At 37.5% G+C, this 13,933-nt stretch overlaps 1 protein-coding gene across 1 annotated transcript in view; it reads left to right on the top strand.

Annotated features, from left to right (window-relative positions):
* The first annotated feature begins 3,404 nt into the window (after positions 1–3,404).
* Positions 3,405–13,933, top strand: part of ITGA2 (integrin subunit alpha 2) — a 141,914-nt gene continuing 131,385 nt past the window's right edge. The window contains exon 1 of the mRNA XM_044657746.1: positions 3,405–3,468. Within this exon, the coding sequence (XP_044513681.1) occupies positions 3,405–3,468 (64 nt within the window). The remainder of the gene's footprint in view (positions 3,469–13,933) is intronic.

The raw sequence follows: 13,933 nt of genomic DNA, 5'->3' as shown, positions 1-13,933 counted from the left end.
TATTAGCATATTCATAATATGGAAGGAGAAACTTTGGCTGAAGACAGAGAAGTCCAAGAAAGATATTGTCCAAAGCAGCAAGTGTCTGAGATAGGATTGGAACCCTAGTCTTTCAAATCCCCAAGCTCAGTGTTCTCTTATAATTTTTTCATACACATAGGACATTTTTCCATTTCTGACATCAGAGATCTGTTCCAGACAGAGTTCAATGAGTCAGAAGGAAAACAAGATGATATTCAGTGTTCTAAAGTCTGGCACTTACCCCACAAGGTGTGGTAAGCTTTTATCAGAAGTCCAGGATGTGTGTCAGTATTAGTGACCTACTATCTAAATGCTCTGAGGTAATATAGGAAGTTAGTAAGGAAGAGAGTATTCTAAGTCATAAGAAAGTACCATAAGGTCAGCGTGTGTGTGTGTGTGTGTGTGTGTGTGTGTGTGTGTGTGTGTGTGTGTGTGTGTGAGAGAGAGAGAGAGAGAGAGAGAGAGAGAGAGAGAGAGAGAGAGAGAGAGAGAGAGAGAGAGAGAGAGAGAGAGAGCAAATACCTAAATTGGAAAGAGGCAAAGAGGGAGACCTATTTCTTATTTTTGTTGTATCCCTGGTAATAGCTAGCAGCATTTTCAGGTAAAACTATCTCATTAAAATTTTTTAATTCAATTCAAGAAGCATTTTAAAGCAAATACTGCTTATGGGTCAGGTATATGTTGGGAATACAAAAGGAAAGAATAGTCTCTTCCCTAAGGAGTTTCTATTCTGCTGGAGCAGAGGTTTCCAAATTTTCTTGGTATACAGTGTCCTTCAGCCAAAAGAAATACTTAATAGTCCCATTTATTAAATGGTTGGCTATAAATGGATTAAAAAGTATTTATGTCCTAACAACATAGTAGACTTTTGAAAAAAATACTTGTAACAAAGAAAAAAATAATATTTTTTATTCCATTCATAAATTACCACCTTTACTTACTAATGAAATGTGGGTGCCTATAGGGCACTACACAGCTTCTCAAACCTTAGAATCAGATTGGATTCTGCCAACCTCATTTCCTACTCCACAATGATTTTTGAATTCTAGTTTTGGAAAGATAAGATATCATAAATGGAATTACAGTTCACTAAGCACTGTGCTTCTTTTAAAATTTAAAATATCTTCCTGGTGTCCTTGTGACTGACTTCACTGCAACAACCCAGGGTACATAGTTTGGGGACTCCTAAACTAGAGTGAAACAACACAAACTCAGACAACTGAATGTAATACAGCATGTGTGCATATATGTGCATGTGTTGTTGTCATTGAATCTCTACTCCCAGGAAGGCAGTTGTGGAGGTTGGGTAAGAGTCAGGCAGGAGAATTTTACCCACATGGTTATACTTGGGCTTTATACTTTTGTTCTTTTGTTTATTCTACTTCAAGTGATTAATAATAAACCTTATAAAATATAATTCTTGGAGTTATTGATATTAATTTAAATCTTAAACTCTTTTTCCTCATCAGTCAAATGAGCTAGAGAAGGAAATGGCAAACCACTCCATGATCTTTGCCAAGAAAGACCTAAATGCGTTCATAAAGAGTCAGACATAACTGAAAAATAGCCGAACAACAGTAAGTGCAAACTGGGAGACAGCACATGAAGGATTTTTCAGCTGTAAGACATGGACTTTAGGATTCAGTTTAACAGCATCTCTTCTTTAATATTATTTTAACTGACAAGCTAATATCTATTTGATATTGAACTATTTGACATTGCTGAGGACTTTGGTAGAAAGAACATTCTTTTCTTGAAGATGTGGGAACTGCAACACCTTCAGAAGCAGTTGCCAAGTTATATCTCTAGAAGGGTTGCTTCCCTGGATGATGGCTACAGGGACTAGGCTCATAGACTGAGGGGTGCTGCTATTCCTAGGGCTTCTGGGCCTACTCATCTGTTAGTGATAGTTAGTTTACAATTGATATTGGTGGTGTGAGGGTGGTAGCCACCTTGGTTTGGAAGCAGGTCCCATTTTGTGAGGATTTGAGCTATTTTGGGGTCCTGAGATATCTCCACTGGCTTCTATGGGAAAGAATTGGTCTGATTCACCTAGCACATAATGCCTCATGTCTGTCTCTCTCTCCCTCAGGATGTTTCATTGTTCAACTAGATTTGCTTAAGGAAAAAAAAGATTAATAAAAGAAAATTGAATAACAATAGAAGAATCCATATTTCTTAAGGCAGAAATCAGAAACTTTTACACAATACAAAGTGTGTTTCCCCTAAATGTGAAATTGCTTTTATTGAAAATCAGAGATACAAGCAGAACTTTAATGGAAAGAACACTTCTTCTGAAGTCAGACTTAATAGTATTGTTCTCTTGATGCGTTTAAAGAAGAAGGTTACACCAGAAGGATTCAAATGAAGAAACTAAGGCTCAGAGAAGTTAAGCACTTGGACAGCATCACAGAGCCAGTAAGTGTCTGAGACTGGACTCATTACAAGTGGGATTTGAACCCAGGCCTCTGAATCTATAGACAGTTATATCTCCATTACATCTCTAGAGTTACTGAAGACTAGATCAGTCTAATCAAATGAAGCAAGAAATACCTGTCAAGCAAAAGTCAATTAGTATGCCCTGTCCCTAAAGGGCACCTAGGTTTCTTTTTCAGCTGTTCTAATCCTCCTGTTGAATTTGGATTCTTAACCTGGTCGTTGTAAGTTTATTTCTGTCCTTTCTCCACCCACTTCCCTGAAAGGGAGAGACTTGGATAGCTACCTCCCATACAATCCTAAGAAAGAACTTTGAAATTTAGGTGAAAGAAAAATTGTTTCTTTCCAGGCTGCATTCTCTCTTCCCCAACATACTTTGGTGCATCGTGGTTAAGGGGTAAAACATTTATTCCTAAGAACTTGAAGCCCAGGTTGGGAGAAAGAGAGCTGGAGTTCTGAGAGAAAAGAAGAGTTGGCAAGTAATTATTTCTTGTTTCTCCTAATCAGTTTTTTCTCTGCTCATAGGTCTGCCCAGAAAGCTGCCCCGTCCTCATAAATAAAGGGAAGGCACCGACATAGTGGTTCATTAAGGGTTGTTGAAGAGTTCAACTCTCAGCTCTCTATTTCAGAGGCACAGGCAGGATTGTGTGTGGGGGGGGTGGGATGAATGACTGTGGGAGGGGCCCTGGGTAGATCCGGTGTGGCAGAGGGCAGGCTGGGGCGGGGCCGGCTGATTACTTTCTTGGCTTGCAGCCCTGCTGACACCCCCTCTTGGGCTGCTGCAATGCAAATGTCCAGCCTCGGGTCCTGGGCAACTTCTCCCTCTTTCCAGAGTCAACTTCTAGCCCACTGCTAGAAGAAAGAGGGAGAGAAGCTGAGAGGGGACACTTCTTTCAGTCTTCTGCAAAGGCATTTTTGGGTGCACCTAAGAGCTGCTTTCGCCCCTGATGCCAGACGAACGAAGGATGGGGGAAGTCAGAAACTGGGGCGCTCGGATTCTTTTCAGCCAAGGTAAGCAAAAGTCTTGCTATCTGCAAGTTTTGGTTTTGATTTTTATAAAAGGGGCGATTCTTTTGACAGTACGGGACAGAGGACACAGAGCTAAGTGTAGAAGTGTGATCTTGGGAAGAAAAATTCCCGGAGAAACGGGATTTCCCTTCCTGGGCAGACCAGAAGAAGGGGTGAGAAGACAAACAAACCGATGGTCTGACGACCAGAAAGGGTCACGGCTGCGTGAATCTCAGCGAAATTCTCTTGGGAACTGTAGAAACCAGTTTGTCTCAAGGGTCCTGGGCATGCAAGAGAAAGGGAGGCTTGGAAAATGATTTTAAATCTCATCACCTGCCTATACCCCGTCTCCCAATTGCCATGTACCCTTTTCCTTTCCACCATCCCCCTTCTCCCTCTTTCCTTATTCTCCCCTACCCTCCAATTTTATTTTTCTTTCAAATGGGGTGCAGGTTGGTGGATGATCTTCTAGCCTATCTTATATCGTTTGATTGGTCTTTCCTGAAACAAGATATGTTGCTTCTGAAGGAAACTTTTCAGGCTGAAACTGACAGGTGCTACGGCCACTACAGGACCAGCCCGCCACCTTCTCCCCGCCCCCAAAGTGGAGGTGTGGGACTGCAGAACGCGCAGGAAGGTGGGAGTTGTGGGGCGGGCGTGGCGAGGGTTGCCCATTATTCTCGGGCTGCCCTTCCCCCATCCACCCCTTCCTCACCCCGCAGTCTGCCAATACAGGCAGTTGTTTTGTGAAGCTACAGGTGACCCATTGCCCTCTATGTCCCGGCCTCCCAAGGAGAAAAGTCGCCTTTATTCTTTCCTTGTTTCCTTGCCGCTTGGTAGGTGTTTCCTTCCCGGCCTGACTTTGGAAAACCCAACGGCTCTTAATCTCTTGTTTGGCATCTATTTTTGGCAAAAGGGGGTTCTTCCTTCCCCTCTGCTTTCTCCCTATTGTTGACTATTCAGCTTCTGTAAACTCCAGGCAGGAAGAGTCGTTCCCAAGTTTCTGTGATAATGTCGATACAGTACAGATATTGACAATGTGCCTTGAACTAAAGTTCCCTGTTAATCGTGGCCTGGACCTGAAAAGACTGTTTAGAATGTGTTGGCAATTAGGATGATGGAGATAGGGAATGACCTTGATGTCTCTTTCCCTGAGTAGTACTCAAGAACAGTTTAGAAAGTTTAGTGACTAGTTAAGGTAGATGCCACAACTTTGAAGTCCAACACCTTCTGGCAAAAGAAAATTGTTTTCTGATCTTGATTACCTAGCTATTGACTTTGGGAATTTTTTTAAACAACTAATAAAAGCATCATGGTGCAGTGCTAGTCTTGGATTAGGGAATACACAGAATTTGGAAAAGGCTCTATGTCAAGTCAGAGGACCCAGATTTGAGCCTCAGGTCTGCTCATCATTACCCCTGTGACCTAAGGAAACACCCTTCACTCAGGTTCCCCAACTGCAAAATGATGAAATTGGACCAGATGATTTCTAAAGCCCCTTCTTGCTCTAAATATGTAATTCTATGAACTGGAGAAGCTTTAGTAGACACTTTCCCTAGGACTTACTAAGGTAATATCCTTTACTTGATTATTAAGGGTTTTGTAATAAACATCCTTGGTATATCTTTTAAATGAACAGATTTTGCTGATGAAAAACTGAGTCATGGAGTTGTAGCATTAGGCCTGTGGTGAGATCAACCCTGCATATATAATTGTTTAGGATAAATCTGATGCTACCTTACACCAACCATCTGTACTAGAAGAAGCCTGTTGGATAGAGTCCTGTACTTTCCTGAAAACTGAAGAGGGTGGAGAATGAAGGTCTTTTTATGGTACCTACCAGTCCTGGTCTAGGAGTCTGCATCAACATCTGAATAAAAAAAATCTCATAATCTTAATTCCTTTATGATCTTCATGTTGTTTATCAAAATAAGAATCAAAGAGAGGATGTGGGCTGAGAAATTTCAATGTTTTCCCTTCTTCTAATTGCCTCATCTGAAAAGAGACAGCAGAAACACAGGCTTATTTTTTATAGGAGTGCCTTAACTTGTTCTTTCAGGAACTGAGACACACCTGAGTGGAATGTGTTGCTGCAGGGCCTTGTCAGACACAGGGATTTTAACCTGTAGTTACTAAGACCTACCAAATACAAACATCTCTAATTCTGAAAAAAAAAATAGAAATGATTTAAAAGCACAAAGTGAAAAAAACTTTGCTGACTTCATTTTCTGTAATTTTATTACTCTTAACAAGAAGTTGTATGCCCGAGAAAGAGAACTTTAGCTCAAGTCCTTATAATCATGATATAAAAAACAAACAAATTTATGGTTTAGGAGTATTTATTAAACTTCTTAATGAAGTAGGAAAATGCCTTTGATTCTGGTAATCCATATTAAATGGGCAATGCAAGACTATGAATCATTGAATTCAAATCTCCATCCATGAAGTTTCAAGGTCATTGCCTGCCTGAGTAGGAAGGACCAGACTCTTTGGGAAGGAGAATCCTATGCTTCCCAAAGCCCCATTAACTGTTCTTATTAGAGCCAGACATAGATAAAACTATAAAGTTGGGAAGTTTTTCCACCCAGTCCCCCAAGCTCCCCCTTTGTGCACCACTCATCTAGTATCCTCAGATTTACTAGTCATATGTTTACCTCAGTTTCCACAACGGAAAAATGGAGGCAATAATAGTGCCTACCTTCCAGTGGTGTTGTGAAGATCAAATGAGATATCTCAAAAGTGCTTATCATAGTGTCTGGCACATAGTAGGCAATTGCTAAATATTTATTTCCTTCCTTCCTCCTCCCTTTTGCCTAATTATTCTCAGAAATTTGGTGTTACTCTGCTCCCTACCATAGCAGAGAAGCTTCTACTTCTGTGTCCTGCTCAGGATTGCTTTTCCTGGGAATAACCCATACTTCAAAAGTATGCTTTACTTTTCCTTTCGCAACTCTGACTCTAAAGATTTCAAGTTTCTGGAATCAATTAATAGGGGAGGGAAATTACACTAGAGAGGAGACTTCTGGGTTTCTTCCTATTTGATAATTCTGATTCAAGGAGAACCTCTGATTGAGAGAGAGAGAGAGACAGAGACAGAGAGAGAGACAGAGAGACAGAGAGACAGAGAGAAATACAGAGAAAGAATGTGTGTGTGCGTGTGTGTGCATGTATTTATGTTTGCCATTTGGCTGGGTTGATTCATGTTGATAAAAAGGGATGCGTCTTAGTGACATTTCAGTGAGCAAGACAAAATGAAATAAAGAATTTCAAGCACTATGGGGGAGATATTTTTGGTTAGAAGGCCTTTCCCTTCAGTCCAGCTCAAACCACAACTTTGCCTACTTATAAAACTGGATGAGGGTGTTTCTGAGATAGGAAAGAAAAGAGGGCAAAAAAAACTATACAGATTTATCGTAGAATGTTTAAGGTAGAAGGAACCATAGGGGAAAAAACAGTAACAGCTAACAATAACAGCCCTTCAAAAGTCAGCAAGATATAGTGGAAGAACTGGGAGCAATGGATGAAAGTGACAGAGATTTGACATGATATGAGGAAAAATTCCCTGCATTTGCAGGTGTCTCAAAATAAAATGGGCTTTCTTGGGAGGTAGAGAATCAGTGAAAATCTTTAATCAGAGGCTATTTGTCAGGGATGTTGGAAGAATAATTGATGCTCAGGTATATCTTGGATTAGATGATCTCTGAAGTCTCTTCCCATTCTTCCTCCATCTCCCAGTTATTTTTCATTTGTTGTATCATTTTGTAAACAGTAGTAACATTTATTGTTTACAAAGGACTTAACAGTTTACACAGAGTTTTACTCCCAACAGTCTTGTAATATAAGCAGTACTCTTGTTATAAACAGAAACAGTATTTTAAGGCATATTTCCATAGTGTTTCTCCATGTTATTAATATAGCTAAAGGATGATATAATATAATAACTAGCATTTATATAGCACTTTAAGGTTTGCAAAATGTCTTACATTTATTATCTCATTAGATCCTCACAACAATCTTGTGGTATTATTATCCACATTGTACAAATGAGGAAACTGAGGCAATGCATAGTTAAACCATTTGCCTAGGGTCATGATTTGAATTCAGGTCATCTGGTTTGCATTGAGCATTATTTCTATTGTATCACTTAGTTACCTATACTTCAGTGTAACTCAATTGTAAAAAGTACAATTTTTACTTTTAGAAGTTTGAAATGACCAGACATTTATCATATAAAATACATAAAATGTGATTCAGTCAATGTTTATATATCTCAATGGAAAAAGAGGCTCAATTGTCAGTTTTAGAAGAACAATTTCATTGAATTTTGCCCAAACAAAGCCATTCTGGTTGGCAGAAGCCCCACATTCCCCCAGTTGTCATTTTCAGTTACTCATTTAAAGGTAGCCTTTGTTTTTCTTTGTTCAGGCTTGATCTCATTTCCATGGTTACTTTATAGAAATGCAGACAGAACATAAGCTGGACTCATTTCAGAACAGTTCAGGCTACACAATCTCAACACATTTTCCATTTATCTTTGGGTACTTTTAACTTGAAACACACCCTTTAAGCCTAATGTGTATTCATTTGTGAGATTTCAGCTCTGCAATCTTTAGCTTTGGATTTTTCAAGTCCTAAGTCTCCAGGCAGGATTTTAAAGATCTCTTTTGAGCAAAATCCGGAAGAGAAATAGCTTGCTGCAATGCATAGGAAGTTTAGATACTTATCTATGGAATTTTGTTTGAGGGTGGATGAGAAAGGGAAGAAAGAGGAGGGGGGCAAAAGAGGAAGTCACATAACCAAAGGTATTATTTCCCTTTTTTCCAGAAAAGAGTAAAAATAGCAAATTTTGTTTGTGATCCCTGAATCAAAGGAATGGATAGATGAATTTATGAACTTAAACTTTCTAAATAAAATCTTAATGGCCCAAATTGAAAGATGACATATTCCAATTCTGAAATAATAGGGGTTTTTTGTTTGTTATATTAGTTTGGTGCTATTTTGGGGTACAGGGAAACATCATGGTGTAGCAGATAGAACCCCAGAGTTTCTGAATTAGGAAGACCTGAATTCAAGTCCTGCCTCTAACACAGAGTAGTTGGGTGACAATGGGCCAGCCTTGGCAACTCTCTAATCAATCAGTAGTAATTCGTTAGGCAACTGCTTTGTACCTGGCACTGAACTCCATGTTGAGTATATAAAACCAAAACATTTTCTGCCCTTAAGGAGGTATATTACAAGACCTTGAAGTTATAATTTAGGTACAGATCTGCATGAGTGCTTAGATTTTCCACATGAAGAATTACCTACACTCATGAAATTAGTTTACATCTGGACCACCCGTTTCCCCCTTTTCCATCCCCTCTAAAACATTGGAACTTATTGTTCAGGTTAATCTGGGTTTGATATAATAATGGGTTGTTTGTATAATAATATTTTAGGTTCATTTGAAGCTGGTCTTAGTTCTTAATAATAGTAGAGACCCTTTTGGTTGAGTATTTTAATAATAATAATAATAATCCAAATGATAATGCAAATATCTAAAATGGTAGATTTCTGAACTGATGCCCAAGGAAGAAAAACTTCCTTTTTCAAAAGAGGATTGGAACCATTCTATCCAGTTGCTACAAAAAAAAAAGGAACAACGAAAAAAACCACCAAAAACTCTTGTCCTTGAGAGAATTGACTTTACCTTGATGTTCCTTATCTACAAATATGCTAAATCTAATTCCATTGCCAGTTCATATTTCTGCTTATTTTTTCAAACTATCATCGGGTGACTTTAAAGTGCTTCTAATGATTAAAGATTGTTGACCTTACCCACTCCGTTGATTCCAGTTATCCCCTGTATGTAGATGATGTCCAAAACTTTATCTGAATTCTTGACTTCTCTCAATTTTGTTTATAAATTCCCAACTGCCTGGCTGTCCTGTCAACTCAAACATATGTCCCAAACTGAATTCATCATTTTTCACTCTTGTAACCCCTCCAAAACAAAACAATTACACTTTCCCTCTTGATTTCCATCTTTTAAAAGATGGTGCCACCATCCTACCATTCACCAGGATTTGAAACTTCATTTATTGTTGATCCTTCCTTTTCTCTTGCTAATTATGTCTATTCTGACTCTATCTCTCTAATATCTTTTATATCCATATGCATTATCTTTTGCACTTAGTCCTCCTGCCACTAGTCTCTTCTGTCTTCTATTCATTCTTCACATAACTACCAAAATATTCCAATCCAAAATCTTCAGTGATTCCTTATTGCCTATATGATAACATACAAATATTTTTGCCTGATGCTTTAGGTTATTCATTATTTGTTTTATCTTATTCATCAGTCTTATCCTTCACTTTCATTCATTAGTTTTTTTAAATAGATTATTATTGCTTTTATTTTTACATTATTTGCATTTCCCACTGTTTTCTTCTCCTCACCTCCAACCTTGAGATATCCTTTTTAAAAAAGAGGGGAAAAAATTCAACAAAACTAATCAACATATCAAAAAATGGAATAGGATGTATTCCAGGGAGAGCTAGGTGGCCCAGTGGATTGAGAGCTAGGCTCAGTGACAGGAGGTCCTGGTTTCAAATCTATCTTCAGACACTTCCAAGCTGTGTGACCCTGGGCAAATCATTTAACCCCCATTGCTTAGCCCTTACCACTCTTTTGCCTTGGAACCAATACTCAGTATTGATTCTAAAACAGATGGTAAGGGTTGTTTTTTGTTTTTGTTTTTATGTGTCCTGCACTTATGGATCCCCTACTTCTGAAAAGGCTAGTTGTTATAATTTTGCAACATTAAGTGACAATTGTTTTGTTGTTAATTCAATTTGCAGTGCTATAGTCATTGTATATATCTGATTCTTCTTTACTTTGCATCATGTCAGTCACTTCATACAACAAACTATTCTCATATTTTTATATTTTTAGGCAATCCTAATTGATGAGTTATCTGTTTTTTCCAGTTTTTTGTTTCTTTGTTTTATTAGAGGTTTTTTTTTTTTTGCTGTAATGAAAAATATGCTACTATAAACATTTTATGTGTCTGGGCCTTTCTTTTTGCCATTGATCTCCTTAGGATTTATACCAAGCATTGGAATCTCTGGGTCAAAGGATATGGATATTTTAGTCAATTTGTTTATCATGTATTTACTTTCAACCAAATTGGACTCCTGCTTTCTGATCTTTTCCTGTCTTCCATTTTCTGATTTTATGCCATATTCTCTCCAGTGCTCTGCTTTTTTGAGATCTGAGTGTCTTTCATCACTCACATATTGCTGAATGGAGCTGGAAGAAATCACAACAAATTTGTACTAGCTCATCTAAACTGGGGGTACTCACTTCAACAAAGCTGTCCTTTTATTTCTTTCTAATTGATGCTCTATTGCAATCCATAAGCAGGCTATTCCAAGCCTTTTTTTCCTACTATAACTTCAAATACCACTACTTCCCTCACCCTTCAGCTAAGGACTTCCTTTCATATTTTTTAAAATAAAATTGAGACCATTCACTGTGAGCTTCCTCTTTTTACATTCTCGTCCCCTTCTTCCCACCCACCCCCTCTCCAGTAATCATCCATGCTATATTTTCCATTTCTTTAGACTCTCTGATCAAGAGCTGGCTCTTCTCAACTCTTTCCCTCTACTTCTACCTTTGATCTCAACCTCTTTTGTTTCTTCCAGTGTATTGCCTCTATAATCACTAACCCTCTACAATCTTTAATAGTTTCCCTCTAATTACAATTTCTTTCCCTGTTGTCTATAGCTTACAAAGGAGTTTTATTTCTCTGCCCTGAAAAGCAAACACTCATTTGACCATGCTATCCCCTCAAGTTATGGTGCTATATCTCATCTTCTTTTCACAGTCAAAAAAGATTGTCATTGCTTCTACTTTCTCTTCTCTCATTCACTTCTCAATTCTGTGAAATTTGTTTTTTTTTCTCATCTGAAATGGCTCCTTTCAAAGTCTCCAATGTTCTGATCTGTTAATTGGAAAAGCTGATGACCTTTTCTCAATTTTCACCCATCTTTACTTCTCTACAATGTTTATCATTATTGAACATTGTGTCTTCCTGTATACTATCTCTGGTCTGCCCTATATGCATAATAAATGTTTAACTGCTTTTCCATCATTCAATACATTATTTTTTCTTTATTCTTTTCCTTCCTGTATACCCATTTATTTCTAATCTCCTTTGTTTGCTCATTATTCATGTCCCACCCCTTAATGGGGGTATGATCCAAGGCTATTTCCTGGGATCACTTTTCTCTATATACTATCTGTTGATGAATACATCAGCTCCCATTGATTCCATTATCATCTCTACATAAATGACTCTGAGATCTATATATCTTGCCCTGGTCTTTCTCCTGAATGCTAATCCCAAATCAGCAACTGCCTATAGAACATTTCAAACTAGATTTTCCACAGGGATCTCAAACTTGGCATAAGCAAAAATAGCTCATTACCTTTTCCTGGAAATATATCCCTCTTCTGACCTTGTCTATTTTCTAAAAAGTACTACTATTTCCACCATCACTCAGGTATACAACAATCAGTTGACTTCAATCTGCTTCACTATGCAAATCCACTGAGTTGCCAAATATTGTCAATACTATCTCCACAACATCTCTCACATCCATCCCCTTTCTCTGCATTCACCATGATACCACTCAAATTCATAGTCTCATCTTCTTTTGCCTGGGCTCTTGTGAAAGTCTTTTGAAAAATATTTTATGATATCTTTTGTTTTCATATCACCTAAATTTCTCCCCTTTCTCTAAACTACTCCAACTGTACTCTCTAACAATGACTTTTTTAAATCAAGAAGATTAAATATCAAAGCCAGTTATTATACTGTTAAAAATCTGCCATTACATGCAATTTTTCACCTCTGTAGGATTCTCACCTCTGCAAGTGAGTATGGAGAAATATCTTCTATTATCATTTGTCTGAGACCAAGCTTACTCTTTGTAATTTTGTAACAAATATTTTAATTTGTTTTAGAATTGTTCTTTCCTTTTTCTTTGTCATAGTTATTTTATATATTGTTTTCCCAGCTCTGTCTCCTTTACTTTGTATCTGTTAGTTTAAGTCTTCTTACACTTCTCGGTAGCTATCATGTTTACTGAATTATTCTAGTAAAAGTAACATATATTTGTGTACCAAATTTATTTAGCCCTTCCCTGTTATATAGGCATCTACTTTGTTTCTAGTTCTTTGCTACCTTAAAAATGCTGTTATAAATATTTTTGGCGCATATATATCACTTTTTTGTGTTTGCAATTGACCTCCTTGGGATATGTGATTAGCAGTTGAATCTCTGATTCATAGAGTATGAGAATATTAGCTTCAAAATAGTCTTCTAATTGATATTCCTATCTCACATAGTTCCTGATTCCAAACCATCCTCCATATATATGACAAAGTGCTTTTCTTAATGCATATGGACCTAACCAAGTTATCCCATTACTCAACAAGCTTCAGTCTCTCCTTATGTTGTTTAGAGTTAAAGAAAAATATCAGTTTAGTCTATAAGTCCTTTAAATCTGATTTCAACCTGCTTTTTGAACTTTATTATCTATTACTTTCCTTAATACACTCTGTGATACAGTTAAGCCAACCTCCTTACTTTCCAGCACACATGATATTCAATATGTGGTCTTTGTCTATACAGAGTGCCTTTCATATCATAGTCCTGCCTCATCTCTGAATATTAAAGTCCCTTAGATTAATGTTATCTTCAAATGTTATCAAATGCTAGGTAATATCTTTCCTGACTTTGTTAGCTGCTATTGTCCCACCATCTCATCATCTTGTATTTATGCATTTCATTTGTACAGTTCTGTTTGTATATCACATATATTATACATGTTATAACATATATAATACTAATTACATATATATATTTATATACAGGTATGTCTTTGTACTGTTAAAGAATTTTCTTTAATCTCTTGCCTCTTAAGGAGACAGAGGGAGAGATTAAGAAAATCCCTTTAACAAATCCCTTTAACAGTACATATATTGTATATATATAGGTATGTATATTTATGGTATATGCACATAGATATAATATAAATCTGTACATGGGTATGTATTTTTGTATAGGTCTTTTCCAAAAAAGCATAAGTTCCTTGAAGGCGGGTACTGTTTCCACTTATATATTTGTATCCCTAGAGCCTAGCATAGTACTTAGCTGTGATAGGTGCTTAAGTCGTGATTGTTTGAGATCTAGCTTTTCCTTTAAGGTCCAACTTAGGTGCCACCTTTTCCAAGAATTCTTCCTTTATTCCTTCAATCAAAAGATCTCTCCTCTCTCTCTGTCTCTCTCTCTGTCTCTCTCTCTGTATCTCTCTCTGTATCTCTCTCTCTCTGTCTCTCTCTCTGTATCTCTCTCTGTATCTCTCTCTCTCTCTCTCTCTCTCTCTCTCTCTCTCTCTCTCTCTCTCTCTCTCTCTCTCTC

Source organism: Gracilinanus agilis, chromosome 1 (genome assembly GCF_016433145.1).
Source record: "Gracilinanus agilis isolate LMUSP501 chromosome 1, AgileGrace, whole genome shotgun sequence".
NCBI classification, from domain to species: domain Eukaryota; kingdom Metazoa; phylum Chordata; class Mammalia; order Didelphimorphia; family Didelphidae; genus Gracilinanus; species Gracilinanus agilis.
Note: the sequence above shows the minus strand (reverse complement) of the source record. Positions and strands in the feature narration are given on the sequence as shown.